Source organism: Pelodiscus sinensis, chromosome 11 (assembly GCF_052426305.1).
Source record: "Pelodiscus sinensis isolate ZL-2025 chromosome 11, ASM5242630v1, whole genome shotgun sequence".
Classification (NCBI taxonomy): domain Eukaryota; kingdom Metazoa; phylum Chordata; order Testudines; family Trionychidae; genus Pelodiscus; species Pelodiscus sinensis.
In genome coordinates, this window is record NC_143062.1 from 2,349,957 (window position 1) to 2,368,694 (window position 18,738).

Below are 18,738 nucleotides of genomic sequence, written 5' to 3' on the forward strand. Positions count from 1 at the left end.
GCTCCAACTGAAGAACAGTTTGATGGACTCTCTTGTATGTCTCCCTGCTGTCCCACCAGTGATGTTCTGAGGGGACAGAGAAGGCAAGACACAAAGGCTCTGGATGACTAGAGGAAGAACTGGATGTCCTGGGACCAGCTGCAGCAGATGTGGCAGGAATGACCAAGCTGAGATGACAAACAAGAAAGGAAAGACTGAGGTTTCAGAGGAAGCTGGAGAAGAGAAGCTGTAAGAGGATGAGAAATGACATAAAGGCTGCGGCTGGAGACAAAGGATCTGAGGTACTATAACAATGACTCTCACCCTTCCAGATTACTGTGCCCTATAAAAACTACTTGCTTACAAATTCAGACATAAAAACACAAACATGTCACAGCTCACTAGGAATAAAAATATTGCTCGATTTCTTTTTTTAACCATATAGTTATAAAATAAAGCAATTGGTAGGTAAACCTTGTACTTACATTTCTGGGCTTAGTTTATAAAGCATTAAAAACAAGTCATTCATGCAATTTTAGTTTGTACTGACTTAGCTAGTCCTTTTTTTGTAGCCTGTTGTGAAACTAGGCAAGTATCTAGATGAGTGGATGTACCACATTTGTGTATCCCTAGAAATACACATACCCCTGCCTGGGAGCCACTGGAGAAAGAGAACAAGGAAACAAACTAGACCCCCATCTCAGTCTTTCAAGCCAGTCACTGAAGTGTCTCATGGTACGATGGGGAAATTACACTAGACAAGCCAGACACCAAAGCCCAAACTTGTCTTCTACCTGCCTCATTCAAGTATCTTCCAGCCCAGTGATGTCTAGTCTATATTTGGTACAACTGTGCACCTCTTCACAGTTTCATTCCATTTTCTGCTTGGCCATAATCTAGGTCCTGCTATCTCTATTATTCTGACGTTACAGCCCCCTGATATACAAATCCCCTCGTTCTATCTTCTGAACTTGTGCTTCTTTATGATACAACTGCATCTTCATATTTACATATGTACAAAGGACTACAGTTGAAATTCTGAGTAGCCAAAAGAAGTATAACAATAAAAATAATGATACCATCATACAATGCATTTCTATGGGCCTCTCCTCTCCTTCTACATTACCCCTCCCCCCATACACGACAAGCAGCAGAGGCACTAAGGAAAAGAGAAGATGTGAACCTGTAATCAAAGACTGCGTAAATATATGGCAATTGAGAGGAGAAGAATTAAAGGTAGCCATGGCAACCTGACATTTTCTAACTTTAAGAACATAACCTTAATAACATTATTGTAGTATTTCTGGATGTAACAGGTATTTCAAAAGCATGCACACACATACACCCCATCACCTCCCCCTATTAGAGTCTATTCATATTCCGACACAGCCCTTGCCACTCTAGTATCTCGGTATATTCCAGGAAAACACTGGGAAAGTGGTTCTTAATCTTTTTCTCTCTCAGGCCTCCACAATATGCTATAAAAACTTCACAGCCCACCTGTGCTGCATCAAGCGTTTTTCTGCATAGAAAAGCCAGGTCCAGTCTTAGGGGGTAGCAAGCAGGACAATTGCCGGGGCTCCATGCTACAGGGGGGCCCTGAAACGCTACGTTGCTCTCACTATAGCTCCAGCCCCCAGATGGCAGAGCAACTTCCTGGCTTCAGCACTGCACAGTAGTGCTTCAGCTTCCTGCCCTCCATCCCAGTCCATCTAACACCAGCTCCGCCTGGCGGTCCCCTTGACACCTTGTCAGCTCCTTACTCCAGGCTAGCTCCACCCACGAGAGAGGAGGAAGCTGGAACAAGAGGGCGGAGCATTTTCAGTGAGGCAGTAATGACAATCCCTGTTGTGGCATTGGCTGCCTGCAGCGCTGATCCTCTGCCTCTGGGAACTCTAGCGTACAGCTGGAGCTCTTCTGGGATGGGGTCAAACCAGGGCAGCATGCACCCTGCCACGCAACAGGGCTCAACCCTGTGTCCCAGCTGAACACGGGCTCAGACCTTGGGGCCCACCCTTAGGTTACAACAATCAGTTTGTGGGTGCGAGGAAGTTTGGCTTGAGCCCTGGTTTTCATTGCTGTATCGACATCCCTGAAGGGCCCTAAACTCAGCCCTGCAGCCTCCCCTTGCAACACATGGCAAACTGCAAAACTCTTTCTCCTGCTTCTTCCTTCTGCTGTCCCTACTTCTCACCAGTGGGGCTTAGCTCTGGCATCCTCTGCTCCCCTGTGGGCCTTGAGAAGGCTGAACTAACATACTGCTTTCAGCATAAACTCACAGGGTAAGCGTTAAACATTCACCTACTCAGTGTATCTGAGAGTCATCCCCAGGGGCGCCACCTCTGTGATGCACAAAGCTGGGACTTGAGCCTAGTCCCATAAAACTGGACAGCTGGCAGCATGTGCAGAGCACAGATTTCCCAGGACAGCTTCCAGAAAAAGGTGAGAGGGAAAACCTGGAGCGGTGACAACTCAGGCTCTCCTGCTGGTGGGCAATCGGACCAGACACTTGCCAGGCCAGCCGCTTGAAAGCCATTGGGCCTGGAGGACAAGGAAAGCAGAACGAGGGACTGGACAGCTGGAGCCCAGGAACCTGGCAGCTGAATTCAGGTGGTGAGTGTGAAATGACGGCAGCGCCTGCGCACAAGCCACAACGAATTTGCTGATGATGGAAATTATGAGCAATTATTCAGTCCGCTAATTTTAAAAAAACAACAACAGTTTTTGGAAAGTTGCCAGCTTCCTCGTTTAGCTTCATTTCCCCTCACGTTGGGCCTGCGTGAGTCTCCGATCCCTAGTTCCTAGCGCCGAGAGCTCTCCTTGATCTTGCTTCCGTTGTTCTCTGCACTTGACGAGAGGACACCGAGACGTGGCACTGCAGTCTCCCTTTGTCCTGGAGAGGGTTCTAAGAAGCTCTGCCTTCCAGGAGGGGTGTCTGAGAGGGAAGCCGAATTCTTGTCCAATTGTCCCCTAGGGTTTGGTTAAACTGGCAAGGAGGTTTGCGTTTCCTGCTTCACTACTCTTCCTTTCCCTTAGTGCTACTGTACATACTCGTGGCTGTGTGATCCCAGGGGACTGTTCACTGTCCTTATAGCAGAAGTGGTAAAGCTATCGCTGTAATACAGCACTTCTATGATAGCATTAGTTATGAAGAATGATCCAAAACAAACAAAAATCCACGAGTCTGATGTCCGCTTTTGTCCTGTGTCAGCAGGACAGTATCTCATAGGGATGTTCTTTTAAATCAAAGCAATTTAAATCACAGATTGTTAATGTTGGTTTAAATCAGAAAGCAAGACGCCTATTAAATGACTAAATTTAGCCTTATTGGCTTGCACTGGTTTTTAAATGCACAGCATACAGTGTATGACTAGAGAGACCGTGTAGGGTAGAGGGTGGTTTCCAGCCAGGGGGCCTGGAGCAGATTTCGGAGAGTCCACCAATCCATTAGATTCAATAGGGACCAAAGAAGAAAGCCAAAGCTGCCCTGGACTGCAGCCCAGGGCTGAAGGCAAAGCCTGAGCAGCTTCGCAGTGCCCCTGTGGCCCTGGGCAGTTGCCCTGTGTAAGCGGGGGAAGGTCCCGCTATTGTGGGGAACTTTCCTGGCTTCTATACATCCCGGTGAAATGAACCAGCGAAAGGATCTGAGTCCCCGCTCCCACTTCCTTTACCCCACGGCTCCCTGATCCTGAGGGCTCCCCCTCCACTCTCCGGAGTAGCACAGCTCTCGAAACCCCAACAAGGCTGGGCCCAGGTTTCCTGGGGCTTAATCCCCGACCTTGTAGTCACTAGGGGCAGGAGTTAGGGTGTCCCCACTCCGAGGTGCTCTCTTCACACTGCAGGCCTTCTTGGCCCAGTGATCACTTCATAAGGTTCAAAGCAAATACAATTTATTAAACATCAACTGATTAGAGAGAAAAGAATAAGAAACAATGAGAATGGTTAAATGAGAACACACAGCCCTGCTCTGTAGCACGGGGACATCACAAACAGCAGTCTGCAGAGTGTAAGGATAGTTCACAGTCTGTTCCTTAGAGGCCTTGGATGTGCTGCGGGGGGGGGAGGGGGGGGGGGCTGCAGGCTGGACACGCTTGCTCTGGCAGTGACCACACAGCCTCAAGCTCAAAGTGGCCAGACCCCTCTCCCAGTCCAGAGCCTCTCCCCACACTTTGCAGTTCCCAGCTGCTCACCACATCCAGCTGCAGGGTGCTGCTTTGCCAGTCTCTAGCTCCTTGCGTTGCTTCCCTGTTCCTTTTGGCTCTCTGAGCACTGCCAGTCTGCTGCTCAACACAGGGTCTGCGCTCCTTGGGCTGTGTGTGTCAGGCTCAGCTGCTGCAAAAACTGCCCCTCAGCACACAGCTTGCCCCCCTTTGGGCAGTCTCTCAGCTCTCTGTTTGCTCAGAGAGAGCCAGAACAATCCCAGCTCACAGGGAGGACGGGTCCTGGCCTCTTGCTTTTCTCACTGGCCTGTCCAACTTGTCAATCAGGCTAAGCTGGAGTGTTGGCTGCTTTCCATTGTCTCTGGGGTCTGTCAGTCTCATGGACCCTTCCCCTGTTGACACTGGGAGCTGGCAAGCCAAAAAACTCCCACAGAGTTTAAGTAAGGGGTAACAGTCCCCTTACATAAGCACTGCTGAACAGGCACCATCCAGGTAAGCCTAAGCCCCCAGCACAGTGCCACCTCCTGCACCCTAAACCCCACCCCAGCCCACCAGAGCCTGTACCACCTTCCCCATGCCATCCCTCAGCCCTGTGCTGGTAACGCCTCCTACATCCCAACCCCCAGCCTTGAACCCCTCCCCAAATCTGAAGCCCCCTCTTGCATCCCAAACCCCTCATCCTCAGGCCCACCCGAGAGTCCTCACTCTCTCCTGCACCTCAACACCCAGCCTCCACTTGTAGCCCCCTCCTGTATTCCAAGTCCCTCGGCCCCACCCCCAAGCCTGGAGCCCCATGCTGCACACCAACCTTCTGTCCCAGCCCTGAACCCCTTATCCCCAGACCCACCCCCAGCCAGAGCCCTTCAACACCAGCCCTGTGTCCTAGCCTTGAGTCCCTCATCCTCAGGTCCAACCTAGAGCCCACACCTCCAGCCAGAGCTTTCCCACACCTGCCATCCTATCCTCTACCCCAAGCCTGAGCCCCTTCCCACACTCAGAAACCATTGGCCCCACTCCTACCACATGTATTTTGTAATGTGCACCAATATGCACACCATCTCCAGGTCACACATCACCTTCACCTCCACACTGGTGCACATAACAAAATTCATTCTGCTCAGGGGTCTGAAAAATGAGAGAGAACACAGCGGATAGATAGGGCTTGTCTCCACTTTGCTGGAGGTCAGTTCTGCAGCGATCAATCCACCGGCCATTGATTTATCACGTCTGCTTAGCACTCTACGTGCTCTCGTACTCCACCGGGACGAGAAGAGTAGCCAGCATCGATAGGAGAGCAGCCCCCGCTGACCTCACTGCACACCAGGCACTGCGGTAAGTACGTCAGCTTCAGCCTTGCTATTTGCCTAGCCGGAGTGATGTAGATTACATCGATGGTGGGGGTTAGTATCGACCAGGCTGTAGAGCAGAGAGGTCATTCTCTCTTATCTGGTTGCCTGTAGCTTGCACTGCTGATGAAAACAGGGTTAAACACTATTAAGCAATATTTTTATATCATAGCATGCAAAGCCTTTTCCAGAACTTTGTTCATCAATTACCTGTCCTAGAAAATGAAAAGCCACTGTTTCAAACTGCCAGAGGCTTAACATAATGATTGACTGTTGTTGCTTTTAGTCAGCAGAAGTAACAAATTGTTTGTCCATTTATTCTCTGACAGGACAGACTGCTGGAGCTTGAATGGCATTTATACTCAATCAAATACTAATGCTGATGGAGAACTTTGGGTTTCAGTGATTCTTGATGTGCCCTACTGGGGCACGGAGAACTCTTATCACCTCCTAATGTGCAAGCTGCATAATGAATCTGAAAGACTTTTGTACTCATTGTGGCTTTTCCTCTTCATCTTGCCAATCCTAGCATTGCAGAGACAGTTCCTTGAAATGATAAATTGCATAAACGCATTGTTTCCAATTGGCACTTTACTGGTCATTTCTTAAGGCCATTAACTATGAAAAACAGAACTCGTGTGGCGATCACTTTTACAGAAAGGATTCTGATAGCACAAGTACAAGTTTGATGTAAGCAACTTACAGATATTCCAGAATTTACAACTAAAGAGTAACAAATCATTTTCTATAGTCATGGGTATGTCTAAGGTTAGGTATAAAAAGGTTTATGTTTTACTATCTGAAAAAAGTTCAAATTTTAAAAATGACTTATTTGAAATGGTAGAATTGACCATGGGATATAATGAATACAGTACATCTCCCTCTTCACCCCATAGCTAACTTTTAAAATTCTTAATCCACAGCACAAGTTAATATTTTACAAAAAGATGATAATCAAATGGTTGATTATTTCTGTATAAAATGCACAGGCTTTGGTTTCTTTCATTTTATATACAATGCACACTGGCCAATATATGGTCTACTGTAGGATAGACTGGATTATTAAACTACAGAGTAGTGAGTATACTGGATTTATGATTTTCATCAAGAACATTTTGCAACATAATTATAACTAGGTCAGAGGATGCTTAGAAAATTACAGCACTGGAGCTTTTTAAAAAGATCTATAAAAATTTGTTGATATTTGCTTCTAAGTTCTAACAAATACTTTGATTACATTACACATACCACACCTGGCCCTCAACTTTGGGCTATCATCCAGTTTCCTATGGCTATGTTTAGACTGCAGAGGATTGCATCTGCTTTTCCGAAAAAAATGTCAGAAAAGCGGATACTTTTTTTGGCATCTCTGTAAACTTCGTTTTACGAGGAAGAAGGGGTGTTCCGAAAGAGGTTTTTTCCCAAAATTTGACCCCATGTTGACGGCCCAAATTTTGGAAAAGCCTCTTTCGGAAGTAAATCGGAAAAAGATACGTTTCTTTTTCCGATTTATCTTTGTAGTGTAGACATATCCTATGAAACAAGAGGAAATCCATTTTGGCCATATCTACACTAGGAAACTATTTCAAAATTACTAAATTCGACTTAAGAACTCCTAATTTAACACATTCAAACTAGAGTGTCCAAACTACCCAGAAGCATTGAAATTCATCCGAGGAAGCCTCTGTTAATGGGGACTCGAATTCAGAGCCCCAGGAAGCACTCTGGAGATGTGTGGGAGGCCTCCCGGAGGCCAATAAATTCAAACTAGCAGTACTGGAGCGTCCACACAGTTCTTTCAAAATTACTATTTCAGAATTAGCATTACTCAACGTGAAAAGCAGGAGTACAGAGTTCAACATCCGCGGCCTGTTATTTCAAAATAATGGGCTTGGTAGTGTCGATGAACCGCTTATAAATTCAAACTTGGGGGAGGGGAGTTAGGATTAAGGTCCTAGTGTAGGGCTTTGAAACTGAAGTTGTACTGTGACATAATGACACTAAAAAACCTGCCAATCTAACTAGCATTTTTCGCTACATCATGAAGATAGCATCCCTGAAGGAATTTTCTTAGAAAATATAAGTTACTCCCCTTTTATTTTGTTTATTTGAAGTTGCAATCTATTAATCTAATTGCACACCCAGACTTTTGAACCAAGTATGGTCATTGATTACATGTTTCCTCTTTGGCATTCCTTTTAAGAAGGATAACACAGCTAATGTGTAATCAGAGCTACCGGAATAGAATGTGTTCAAAAGAGGAGTTCAAACACATACAGGACAAATACAACTAACTGAAATGTGAATTTCTAATTGACAGTGCAAGACATTACTTTAAGGCTTCAGTCCTGTACATATTTGAACATGTACTTAAATTTAAGCACATGAATAGTCTCTATAAAGTCAACCTATTACAGGTTGAACCTCTCTAATCCGGCACCCTTGGGACCTGACCAGTTCCGAATGAGAGAATTTTCCAGACGAGGGAAGGTCTATATTGTTTAGCAGCATTACCAACACTTACACTGCTTACTGGATTGTAAGAAGACAAATTAGAGCTAAATGACAGCACAGAACACTGAGAGCTAGGACTGGTGGCTGTAAACAAACTTTATGGGAAACGTGGCCACACCCATGAAAAGTAGACATCTGGGTAACTAAAATCATTCTGGATGACGGATGTTTCCAGACTAGTGAGTTTTGGACTAGAGAGGTTCAACCTGTCTTATAGTTTGTTTGTGGGTGGGGCAGGTTTGTTTGCATATGTTCTATATTTATTGCTATATTATGAAAGTTGGGGGAAAATGAACCTTTTACATGAGGTTCACTAGCTGTCTGTCTGTGTACTTATATGTCCTTCCTCACCACAGCATCTGGGTATAGAGACACCTCCGTAAAGCTTTTGGCTAAGCAAAACTTTAGGTTTGTGCAATCTGTGCTAAAGAGAAATTGCTCAGTCCATCTACCCTCCCGGTCAGTGGCACACACCAAAGCCTCTAAGGACATGTCTACATTAGGAAACTATTTCAAAATAACTTATTTCAAAATAGTAACTCCCGAAATAATAATTTCAAAATAGCGTGTCCACACTATGGGGAAGCCTCAAAATTAATCTGAGGCAAGTTCCACTATTGTGGATGTGCTAACTCAACTTTGTGCCCCAAGAAGCTCTGGGGAGTAATTAGTTTGAATGACTCTCAGAAGTAGTTATTTCGAAATAGCAGCAGTGGAGCATCCACACTACCGCTATTTTGAAATAACATGCAAAATGAGCATTATTCCTTGTGGAAAGCAGCAGATATTTCGAAATAACCAGCTTCTTCTTTCGAAATAACGGGCTTGGCAGTGTGGACACCCACTTGTTATTTCAAAATAAGACCAGGGCTAAGTGAACTGTTTTCCTTTCTAGTGCAGTATCTTATAACTGTAACTAAACCAAAGGAATTCACTGGAGCGATTCAAAAAGAAGATTCCAGCTAAAGAATTACACAAAAGATACGTCAGTAAAAATTAAGTTAATTTACACAACGGATAAAAAGAATTGAAAGCAATAATAGAAAAGTAATATAAAGGGTAGATACAGTAAATACCAGTTCCACCATAATAACCTTTGTAGACTATTGAAAGAGCATAGCACCAATACATTCCAATGTCAGTACGTGTCTCAGTAAGCATGAGCTGTGATGAATATGTAAATTTTGGCAAGAAACGTCGTGTATGTTCCTTGACGCCATAATTTCATTTCAACATCTAACAAAAAGTCTTTAGGCTCCTTCACTTGTCGCTGAAGATAGACGATGCCTGTATAGGCATTAAGCTTCCTAGTGCTGAAGTAGTTTTCTTCATTTCCTTTGTTGATGGTGAGGATTATGTTGTCTCCAGCATAGGCAGGTGAAGGTCCAATACGGAAAATATGAGCTGGGACTATGATGTTGGTTTGAAAGTTGAGTTGATAGTAAGTAATTCGCACGGGGGTGTTCTGGCAATCCACATAGTTAAAGCAATTGTTGCGTTCACACCTCCTGAGAAAGTACAAAGAAGGAACGATCAGTTCTCCAGTAGCTTTGAGTTAGAAAATGTCCATCTGAGTGATTCACAAGAAGCCTTTGGCATATGTTAGAGATGCAGAAAAGCCTCAAGTTTCAACTGCATAACTAATAGGGATGTTAAAAAAATGGATAATTGCGTAACCGTGTAACTGGTGAAAATCTCAGTGGTTACATGCTGTGGGCTGTGCAATATAAAGCTTACACTGCAAAGCCTGCAGTGCAGCCAGCTCCCTAAGAGCAGGGCTACCTGGCTCCACCCGCAGGAAGCCAGCTATGCTTCAGGCTCTGCAGTACAGTAAAACTCCAGTGGTCTGGCATCCAATGGTCCGGCACCATCTGGAACCCGGAAGTGCTCCGGGCAGCCGGACAATTGGGGCTGCTCTGCCCCGGCATCCCCGATTCAGCCACTGTTGAAACTGACCAGTGACTGACTCAGGGAAGCTGGGGGCAGAGCAGCTGGGGTGCTGCCGGGTTGGTCCCACAACGCTGAGGGGTGCATCCCCCCGACTCCACCCCAAGCCCCTCATAGCCCACCCTTCCGATAGTCCATCATATTTGATAATCCGGCACCCCCTGGGTCCTAAAGGTGCCGGATTATCGGAAGTTTACTGTATAAGTTTTATACTGCAGAGCCTACAGCAGAGGGCGGCAGCTGGCTCCCCGGGGGCTCGTGAGTACCGGAAGCTGGCTTTTAAACTGGTTCCCGTGCGTACAAGCTCCCTCTTGCCAGCCCTGCTCCCTAGACAGCTGCTGCCCTGTGCTGAGGGCTCTGATACAGAGCCTGCAGCACTTGGGGGCAGCAGGCAACCTGGGAGCAGGGTGGCAGCCTGCGTGTAATCATTCATGGTAATCAATAAGTCCAGGCGTACTGGTTAACCGTTGAAATGGTTATACTATTACATCCCTAGTAACTAACAGCAGCTTATTCTGCTTTTACAGTCCCTCTCCCCCAAAACATACGCACAACAGCATACCCAAAACATCTTCCGCCCTGTTTGCAAGCTCCACAGTGAGCATACAGACAGACAGAGAAGTCCTACCGGGTGGAGCCTAATTCTTGGATGAGGAATCAGTGAATCATCAAAATGCAAGACTGGGTCTGTGTGTTATGAAATCCAAAATAATCACATTTCCTGAGGCAGTTGTACTCTCCCCCTCAACAAGTCGGGTGAGCACCAGCCAAACTGCCCAGTCCTAGTTTTTTAAAGAAAGCAATAAAACTACATGGAAGAGGTAAGTGACAGGGATTCTCATTTTGGAGAGGAGGAGAACAGCCTCTGTGATTTCTCAATAGCTCTTTCTGACCCATTCTCCAAGGCCACCCGACATGGCCATTGGCACTGATTGTGGATGGGCATGGCTGCTTTCTGGGCACAGCAGCACCACGGTGCATACAGGGCAAACGAATGCAGGCATTTCCGGGCACTGCCCCGTCAGGTGAATGTGATGGCCCAATCAGAACAAAAGCATGGGTGGGAGTCACAGCTTCCTCTTTAATGGGATCGCTCCTCCATGTGATCAGTGCTTGCGGCAGCTGCTCCAAGGCCCTAGATCATACAACGAACATGAGCATTCCAGCCAGCTGACAACGGCCGTTCCCATTCCGCAGGAAGCGCCAATGTCTCTGTCTCTACAGAAAGGTTCTGAAATGCAACAAAGCCCAACATTTCCGGGGGACTGGAAATTCCAAACTTTCGCACAGAAAAAATGGAGCTGACATTTCTCTTTGATGTTTGTGAAATGTTCCCGAGGGTCCTTGAGTTGCCCGGGACCCTGGCACACCACCAGGTGAAGTGCTAGGCAGCCTAGAAAGCCGAGCTCACAGAGCTTCCAGCCTGCTGAAGAGCCCGGACCCTGGAAGGGACCCTGGAAGACTTCTGCAAGGCTGCTCATGCCAGGTCCGACCAGGCCTAACGCGACTGTTAAAGCACCGCGCTCTAAAGCAGCAGCAACAGGAGTTCCCTGGACAGTCCATAGCAGGGAGTGCTTTATAAATACCCTAAGATTAAGACAGTCTGGGGTAGGGGCAGGGAAAGCAGCCAAAGGGAATATATTATGACAATCAGTGAGGACTTACATGTCAGACACTTTCCTGTAGTTTGGAGGACACTCGAACAACAGGCATCGGTAGCTGCCCTGGATATTGTAGCAAGACTCCGCAGCGGAGCAATTGTGGGTCCCAATTGCACATTCATCAATATCTGGTAATGGAAAACATGAGGAAGATACGCAGTAAATCTAGTGTGCAATCGTGAGAGCTGAACCTGAAGATACATACACATGCATGTGTACATGCATGTACACACACACACATCCCAATGTAAAATATGAATCTGAACATGTATGTGTGAACAATTATATATATATATATACACACACACACAGTAAAAAGAGAGGCAAGCCTGTGTTTTTGGATCTGAAGAAGGGCTCTAACTGTGACTCTCTGTGGCTGGGAGGGATTGAGTTTGCCAATAAATGGTGACTGTTGCCTACAAGCAAAGATTGTTTACAAAAACAGTGTTGAGTCACAGGACTTGAAATCCACATCCATATTTTGTAGGTCAGGCTCATCTCTCAGACATATACCCAGATACATAGCTCCCACAGTTTTGGAATGGTAGAATAAAATATGCTTATTTAGGTTATCTTAAAATTCAAGTGCGTATTAAAATAGGTTGTGAAAAAAACTGTTTAATTCCCCGTTAGCATTTTAGTATAATTTATTATTTGTTAAAAGCTGACAGCATACAAGAAACAGGAAAGACAAGGGTTCCTGATCTAAGGGGTTTGCAATCTTTCCCTTGTTATCATTTGAGAGCCAGGACTTCCACTGAGATGACCTGGCAGACTCCAACCATCCTGCAAAGATGTGCCTGCCACTTCTGAGCTTGCTTCAGCTTGTTTTTTATCTGCATTTTGCAAATATTTTTACATCTTTAGAGATGCTAAGTTCCGCTGCTCTTACTTCACAGCAAGCAAATCTGATGCAACGCTGGATTCTTTTAACTTCCAGTGGAGAATTAGCAGGAGACAGAAAAGAACTCTGGAAACCAAAGATCCTACTATCATACCACTGCTTTCGGTAATCAAAACATTCAAAGGTCAAAACAGAAACATAATGATTTAGGCAGAACTACTTCTGCGTTGGTCGGTCATCTTCTCAGTTGCTCACATGGTGTCAGCAGATCTATGATATGAACAATATAGTGAACCAGAATTATTTTGGTCTGCTTCCTCTCTGTCACTAGCAATAATCTAATAGAACATATCTGGTCTGTACTTACAACAAGAAGATCCTCATTAATTTTTTAATGAATCAGACAGATAGATCATGTCAGCAGACTTTGAGAAGCTGCCTACATAATTATTTTGAATATAGAAACTTCATGAACAACAGTTTAAAAGAAGACAGTTTGATCCTAAGTATATATTTAACCTAAAAGTCCTCTATTAATGACAAAAATTGCAGAAAGCAACACAGTTCTAAGGAAAAGTAAAATACAAAGATGCTTCAAGTCACTGGACAGAAACATGGCTACTTGCATAATAAAAATGCATTGTACTAAACCCTGGTCCTAAAAATGCTGAAAACCAGATGCAAAAACAGGGATCCAACATGAGCCGAAAAGATTGGCAGACATCTTGCAGTCACACTGTGCTTTCTCAAATGTCTAGACAACACAAGGAGATTTTAAAATAAAATAAATGTTAACAGACAAAACCGTGCGGATTGTGCAGTGCTCTGTGATTCTTCCAATCATCATAGAGGAGACAGACTCTTAAAGGAAAACCACAGCCATTCCCCCTAAAGATGAGACTTGCTCTTGCAAGCCACACTGGTTTAAAAGTCCAGCAAAAAATATATACCATAGGAAATATAACTAAATTTTAAAAATGAGATCCCTCACTATTACTCAAAACTGGCGAAAGGAGGATTTTTTTTCTATATTGTAGCCAAGACTCACCTCAGCAGTTTGGCTCTGGTGTGAAATTTGCATAGCTTTTTAAAAACATTCTCCATGTTGAGGAACTGTCCACAACTCCTTGGTGTGAATTCACAGTGCAGTGAAAATGCCAGCAGAGAAATGCTACAAAGGACAGTACCTTAGTGCTGTGGTGTCCAACACGCTAGCTACTAGCCACATGCGGCTATTTGGCCGGTTGAGTGTGGCTAGTTTGCTACTGCTATAATGGCTGTTACTTCAGAACTGGTCGGACACCACGGCTTTAGTGGCTTTCAGCATAAGGACAGAACAAATGAGAAACATTCATGCCCAGTTCCTCAGCTGGTGTAAATTGATCTAACTTATTTGGATTCATGCCAATTTAAACGAATTGAGGATTTAGACTGTTCTAGAAAGAAATTCATAAGACCATCTTTTTAAAAAGGTCTCTATACACAAGCCTGCAAATTTCTGTGCACATTCTTGACATTGCTTAGAAATCGGCATTTGCTCATGGAAACATGCAAGAAAACAGGTACCTAGTCACACATTCACTTCTGTCGCATGGCCCAGTGCCAGTTTCCATGCACAAAATACACGGTTGCCTCTTCCTATGTATAATTTTGCAAATATCAATGCAGACCTGTGGTTGTAAAGCTGTAAATCAAGTGCATATTTGGCAGAACCTTTAAAAATTTGCCTCAAAAGTGTCACTATATAATTCATTCAGTGGGATAAATTTGCACAGTGCTGGGCTCCCTCTGTGCAGGCTTAAGCTGGCAAGCAATGCACTTGAAAAGAGGGCATAACTCGTGGGTCTGCGTGTGTTACACATTCCCTTCTGTGCCAGAGCTACAGAGGAAAGGGTCTCTCACAGCTCTGAGCTACAGCGAGCCTGGCTATTCAGCTCAGCAGTAGTGACTCATACGAGTAAGTCTGGAGAAGTCCGGTTTCAACTGAAGTGTGTGCAAAGATAGCATGGGTCATACAAGCAGCATCAGGCCTTGCTGTCAGTACATGACAGGAATGGAAGGAGGATAATTAAAGCTACTGCCGGTGGGCAAAATAAATGTTTCCCCTAACATCAATGCAAGAGGCATAACACTGGGAACCTGATTCTGGGCTCACATATACTTTTAAATCCTGTAACTCTACTGAAGTCAAAGGAGTTAGTCCTGAAATGTACCGGTGAGAAGAATTAGAGCCCAAGAGTTGAGTTGTGCAACTAAAAAGTCAGCAGATGCCCTGAAAGTGGAAGCACAGTAAATGCCTGACAGCTAGTGTAACTGATCACACTAACGCATACAGGGTGATAGGTAACCCACTCTTCAAACATTACATGAGAAACACATCTTTTCAAAATGGAGGATTTTACCTTCAAACATGCACAGCTGCACACCAGATGAAAACATTAGCTATCTTGGACACACTTCTGTGATTTTATGGGAGTCTGTAGTCCAGTGTGGCTCATAACTTACTGTTCACTGAGGCCAACATTTTCAAACTTGTATATCCATATTTAGGATTTTGGTCTCCTAATTTTCTTACTCCAAATATAGGGGGAAATTGGCATCTCTAATACCAGTAGGTGGCAACTATTGGTGATGTATAAAATGGAGGCTCGATTGGATAAACCTAAAAATCTAGGTCATGCCTAGAACTGATCTCAAGATACATTATTTTCAGTCCCAGCATCTCATTCTCACCTCGACATGTTCTTCCATTTGCGGCCATTGTATATCCCTGCTCAGGGCAAGCACATTGGTAACTACCAGGAACATTCACACAGCGGAAAGTGCAAAGAATGCCTGCACTTTGGGTACACTCATCAATATCTGGAATGAAATGAACACAAAAGCATTAGAGACGTGACAGATGTAAATGAAGAGAAAATGGAACATGAGGAAATTCTGATGGCTCTGACATAGCTGATGTCTGGTATAATCTATCACTTTATCTATAATAGGTGTTGCTGAATAGGTGCCCAACTCGGAAAGTCTGATTTTGCTGTAGTGCTGTTCACATCGGTGCTGGGGCTTGATGTGTGGAGGGGTGGGGGTCAGTGGTGGTACTGTAGGGGGTCTGCGAGGAGCCTCTCGTAGCCAGCATGTTTTTCAACCTGCATTGCTTCCTGTGGCTCGGGAAGCAGCGTGGGCTAAGGGATGTGCAGGCTGCAGTCACAGCTATATTGTTTGGAGGGGTCTGTAACATGTGAATAGATTGAAAAGGGGTCTGTACCCTTGAAAAGGTTGGGAGCCACTGCCCTTGAACTTTTAGGGGGGCTTTCTCAGACTTTAATGGAAGGAGTGAAATGTTTGACTCCTCCATAATCAGAGACTATCTCCCAAGTATTTCTCAGGTATCAGAAAAGCAGGTGCTCAAACAAACCAAACAAAACCAAAAGGCTCAGTTCCTTCCTCCCCTCAGACAGCACAGAGCAAGCCAGAAAGCTGTCTTATACTTCTGGTGCAGTTCTGTCAGAGCAAGATGGGGGGAAGTCACCAAATTATGATGCACTCCGGTGATCGACAGTAGCGTAACAGCTCCAAGGAGACTGTTACTACCTGTGGAAGTCAGAGCAGGCCTTAAACTCAGCTATGGTACTGCAGAGATTCTCAAACTGGCCCAGGCCTCACACTGAAATGTAAGTACAATATTTATATTCCAGTCCATTTATTTTATAATTATATGGTGACAATGACAAAGTCAGCAATTTGTCAGTACTAGTGGGTGGTGACACTTCTGTATTTTAGGTCTGATTTTGTAAGCAAGTGGTGAGGTGAAACTTGGAGATATGCAGGCCAAATCAGACTCCTAAGAGTCAGATGACAGAGTTTCAGAAAAACAGCCTGACTAAAACCCCTTACCTGCTCAGACTTCAGTCTCTTGTCACTGGGAAGCAATAATTTCACTAGCTCTTCAGTCACACAGAGGTTTCTCCAGGAAAGCAAAGCTGTACATCTTGGGCCTTGTGAAGTCTGATTAGTACTGCTCTGCTGGCGCAAAGCACACTTAAATCTGGGCTAAGTGAGCAGTTGAATTTTCCCTTTGCACAAGAATTCTCCAATCGCTTACATACGTTAGTTTTGGCCTTATGCCACCCCCTTCTCTCAGCCCCCAGGACTGGAGGCGTGCCCAGTACACTGCTACACTCCAAAAATTGTCAGTGGCCGGAACAGCCCTTTTTGGCCACTACAGCAGGGCATAAAATTCAGAGCCTTAGGCACTCCCTGCCGTGTTCAAAGTATCCATCAAATGGCATGAACAGCATCCATACCTTTACATGCATGGCCGTCTTCTGCAAGCTGGTACCCTTGTCTGCAGTAACATTGATAGGAGCCATAGACATTGGCACATTCCTGACTACACGGAGTGCTGTCACATTCATTCACATCTGTATCCAAAAATAAACAAATGTATTGCTACGCTGGAGAAGAACAATATCTAGTACAGTGTCCTGCCTCTGACAGCAGCTAGAATAGGATTCTTCAGAACATGCACCGTTATGTAATAATCTGCTCACAGGAGAAATATCTGTTCAGCTCTCTTTGCTAGTGACTGAGGAATTATAGCCCTTCTGTAATAACATCAATATATAAGAGCTGGTGAAAAACACCAATTTCTGCAAAATAAATAAATACAAATAAGTCAAAGGACCAAAACCATTTTCAATGTTTTGTCATTGCACAAGTCTTGGTTTTAATCCATTTCAGTTTTAATTTAAATCTAAAGAAAAAGAGTTGAGATTTCATTTCTTTTGGTTTTTTTCCTTTCCTTTTAGTCCCTTTTTCTTCCCTGGAAAAGAGGGATTAAAAAAAAAACTTCTTATATTGATTCAGTTTGATTTTTTTTGTTTTGATGAAAAATTGAAAAGTTTCAAATGATCCAAAAAATTGCGGTGGAAAATTTTTGGTTTTTTTGAAAAGCTATTTTACATTGAAGAAAAAACTTTTAAATGAAAATTTCAATCAGCTCGAATAGATGCTATCTCCTATAACTGGAGCTGTCCACATGCACGTGAATAACTCAGGAAGAGAAAATGAACAGCAATATGCCAAGCAGTGTTGGGAGGAATTTTTCAGATGAATGTTTTTTAAACCAAAGCAGATTTGGGTCAACCAAAACACTCAGCAAATTTGTGTCAAATTCACTGAATTGTTTCATCTTAAACCAACAAACAACAAGAAATTGCAACAAAAAAAGACCACTCTTTTTCTATCTGCTGTTGTTTTTCAATGCTTATGGGATTATTTATCTGCTAAGTGGACTTGTTAATAAATAGACTTGTGATAAATAGCAATTTCTTGTGTGCTTTTTGGATCCCTCTTTCCAACAACATTGACAACAGTCTTCCTGAGGCTGTAGCTATTCAGTGGACTGAACTTTCATTGGCCACTGCTGTCTACAAAATTAATCAATAATCAATACACCAATCCATCAGTTCAACTACAAATCCCACAAAATTCTGAGCTTGACCTGAAGTGATTTTTGCTTCTTTACCTGCTAATAGACATGGCTTTACAAGAATTGATAGAATGGGGGAAAGACAAGAGAGAAAAAAGGTAAAGGCACAGGAAAGTGGTGCTTTATGTTGTCACCTTATAAAGGTTTTCCAGTATCTCATTTCTAATTTAGTAGAAATGACCTCCACCGCTTACCACACTTGATGACAGAGATATAACGGTGCTGGAAAAGCTTTACATACATATTGCAAGTTTAATAAATACAATAATGACATTGCAGTTTGAGAGCCTTCTAAGGCTGCTAGTAATGTGAAATTTTTGTGTTTACATAGCGTCAGAGCAGTGTTCCCTGTAAGATGTGCCCTTGTGCGGCTGACCAGGAGAGAACTGAATGCCACACACCTGATTACCAGACTGCTCAGGTTTTTTATTTATATTGGTGGTGCACATTTGCACATATCTTGGTGCACATAAAATTATTCCACACTTGGAGGGAAAAAATCCTCACACGGATGGAAAAGATTAGAAGGAACATAGCCTGAGAGCATGTATAAATCATGGATTATTGTATCAAATGCCACCCAGACTTCCTCCCTTAACGTCCTTCTTCCCCCAATGGAAACTTTGTCTTAAAAGGAAAGAAAAGGAGTTTCGGTACCTTCACAGTGCTTCCCATCATAGGCCAAGCGGAATCCAGATGAGCAAGAGCAATGGTAGGACCCAGGAGTGTTCTCACAAGTGTGCTGACACAGTCGTCCTGGGTAATTCCAGCACTCATTTATATCTGTCGGCAAAAC

General features: G+C 44.2%; 1 protein-coding gene across 3 annotated transcripts in view; it reads right to left on the minus strand.

Moving 5' to 3' along the window:
• Positions 1 to 6,058: 6,058 nt before the first annotated feature.
• FBLN2 (fibulin 2) overlaps positions 6,059 to 18,738 on the minus strand; it is a 184,529-nt gene continuing 171,849 nt past the window's right edge. For all 3 annotated transcript variants that reach the window (XM_075939673.2, XM_006125827.3, XM_075939674.2), the window contains 5 exons: positions 18,600 to 18,725; positions 16,756 to 16,872; positions 15,185 to 15,313; positions 11,612 to 11,735; positions 6,059 to 9,507 (listed from right to left, as the gene is read on the minus strand). In XM_075939673.2, the coding sequence (XP_075795788.2) occupies positions 9,150 to 9,507; positions 11,612 to 11,735; positions 15,185 to 15,313; positions 16,756 to 16,872; positions 18,600 to 18,725 (854 nt within the window). In that variant the 3' untranslated portion in view covers positions 6,059 to 9,149. The remainder of the gene's footprint in view (positions 9,508 to 11,611; positions 11,736 to 15,184; positions 15,314 to 16,755; positions 16,873 to 18,599; positions 18,726 to 18,738) is intronic.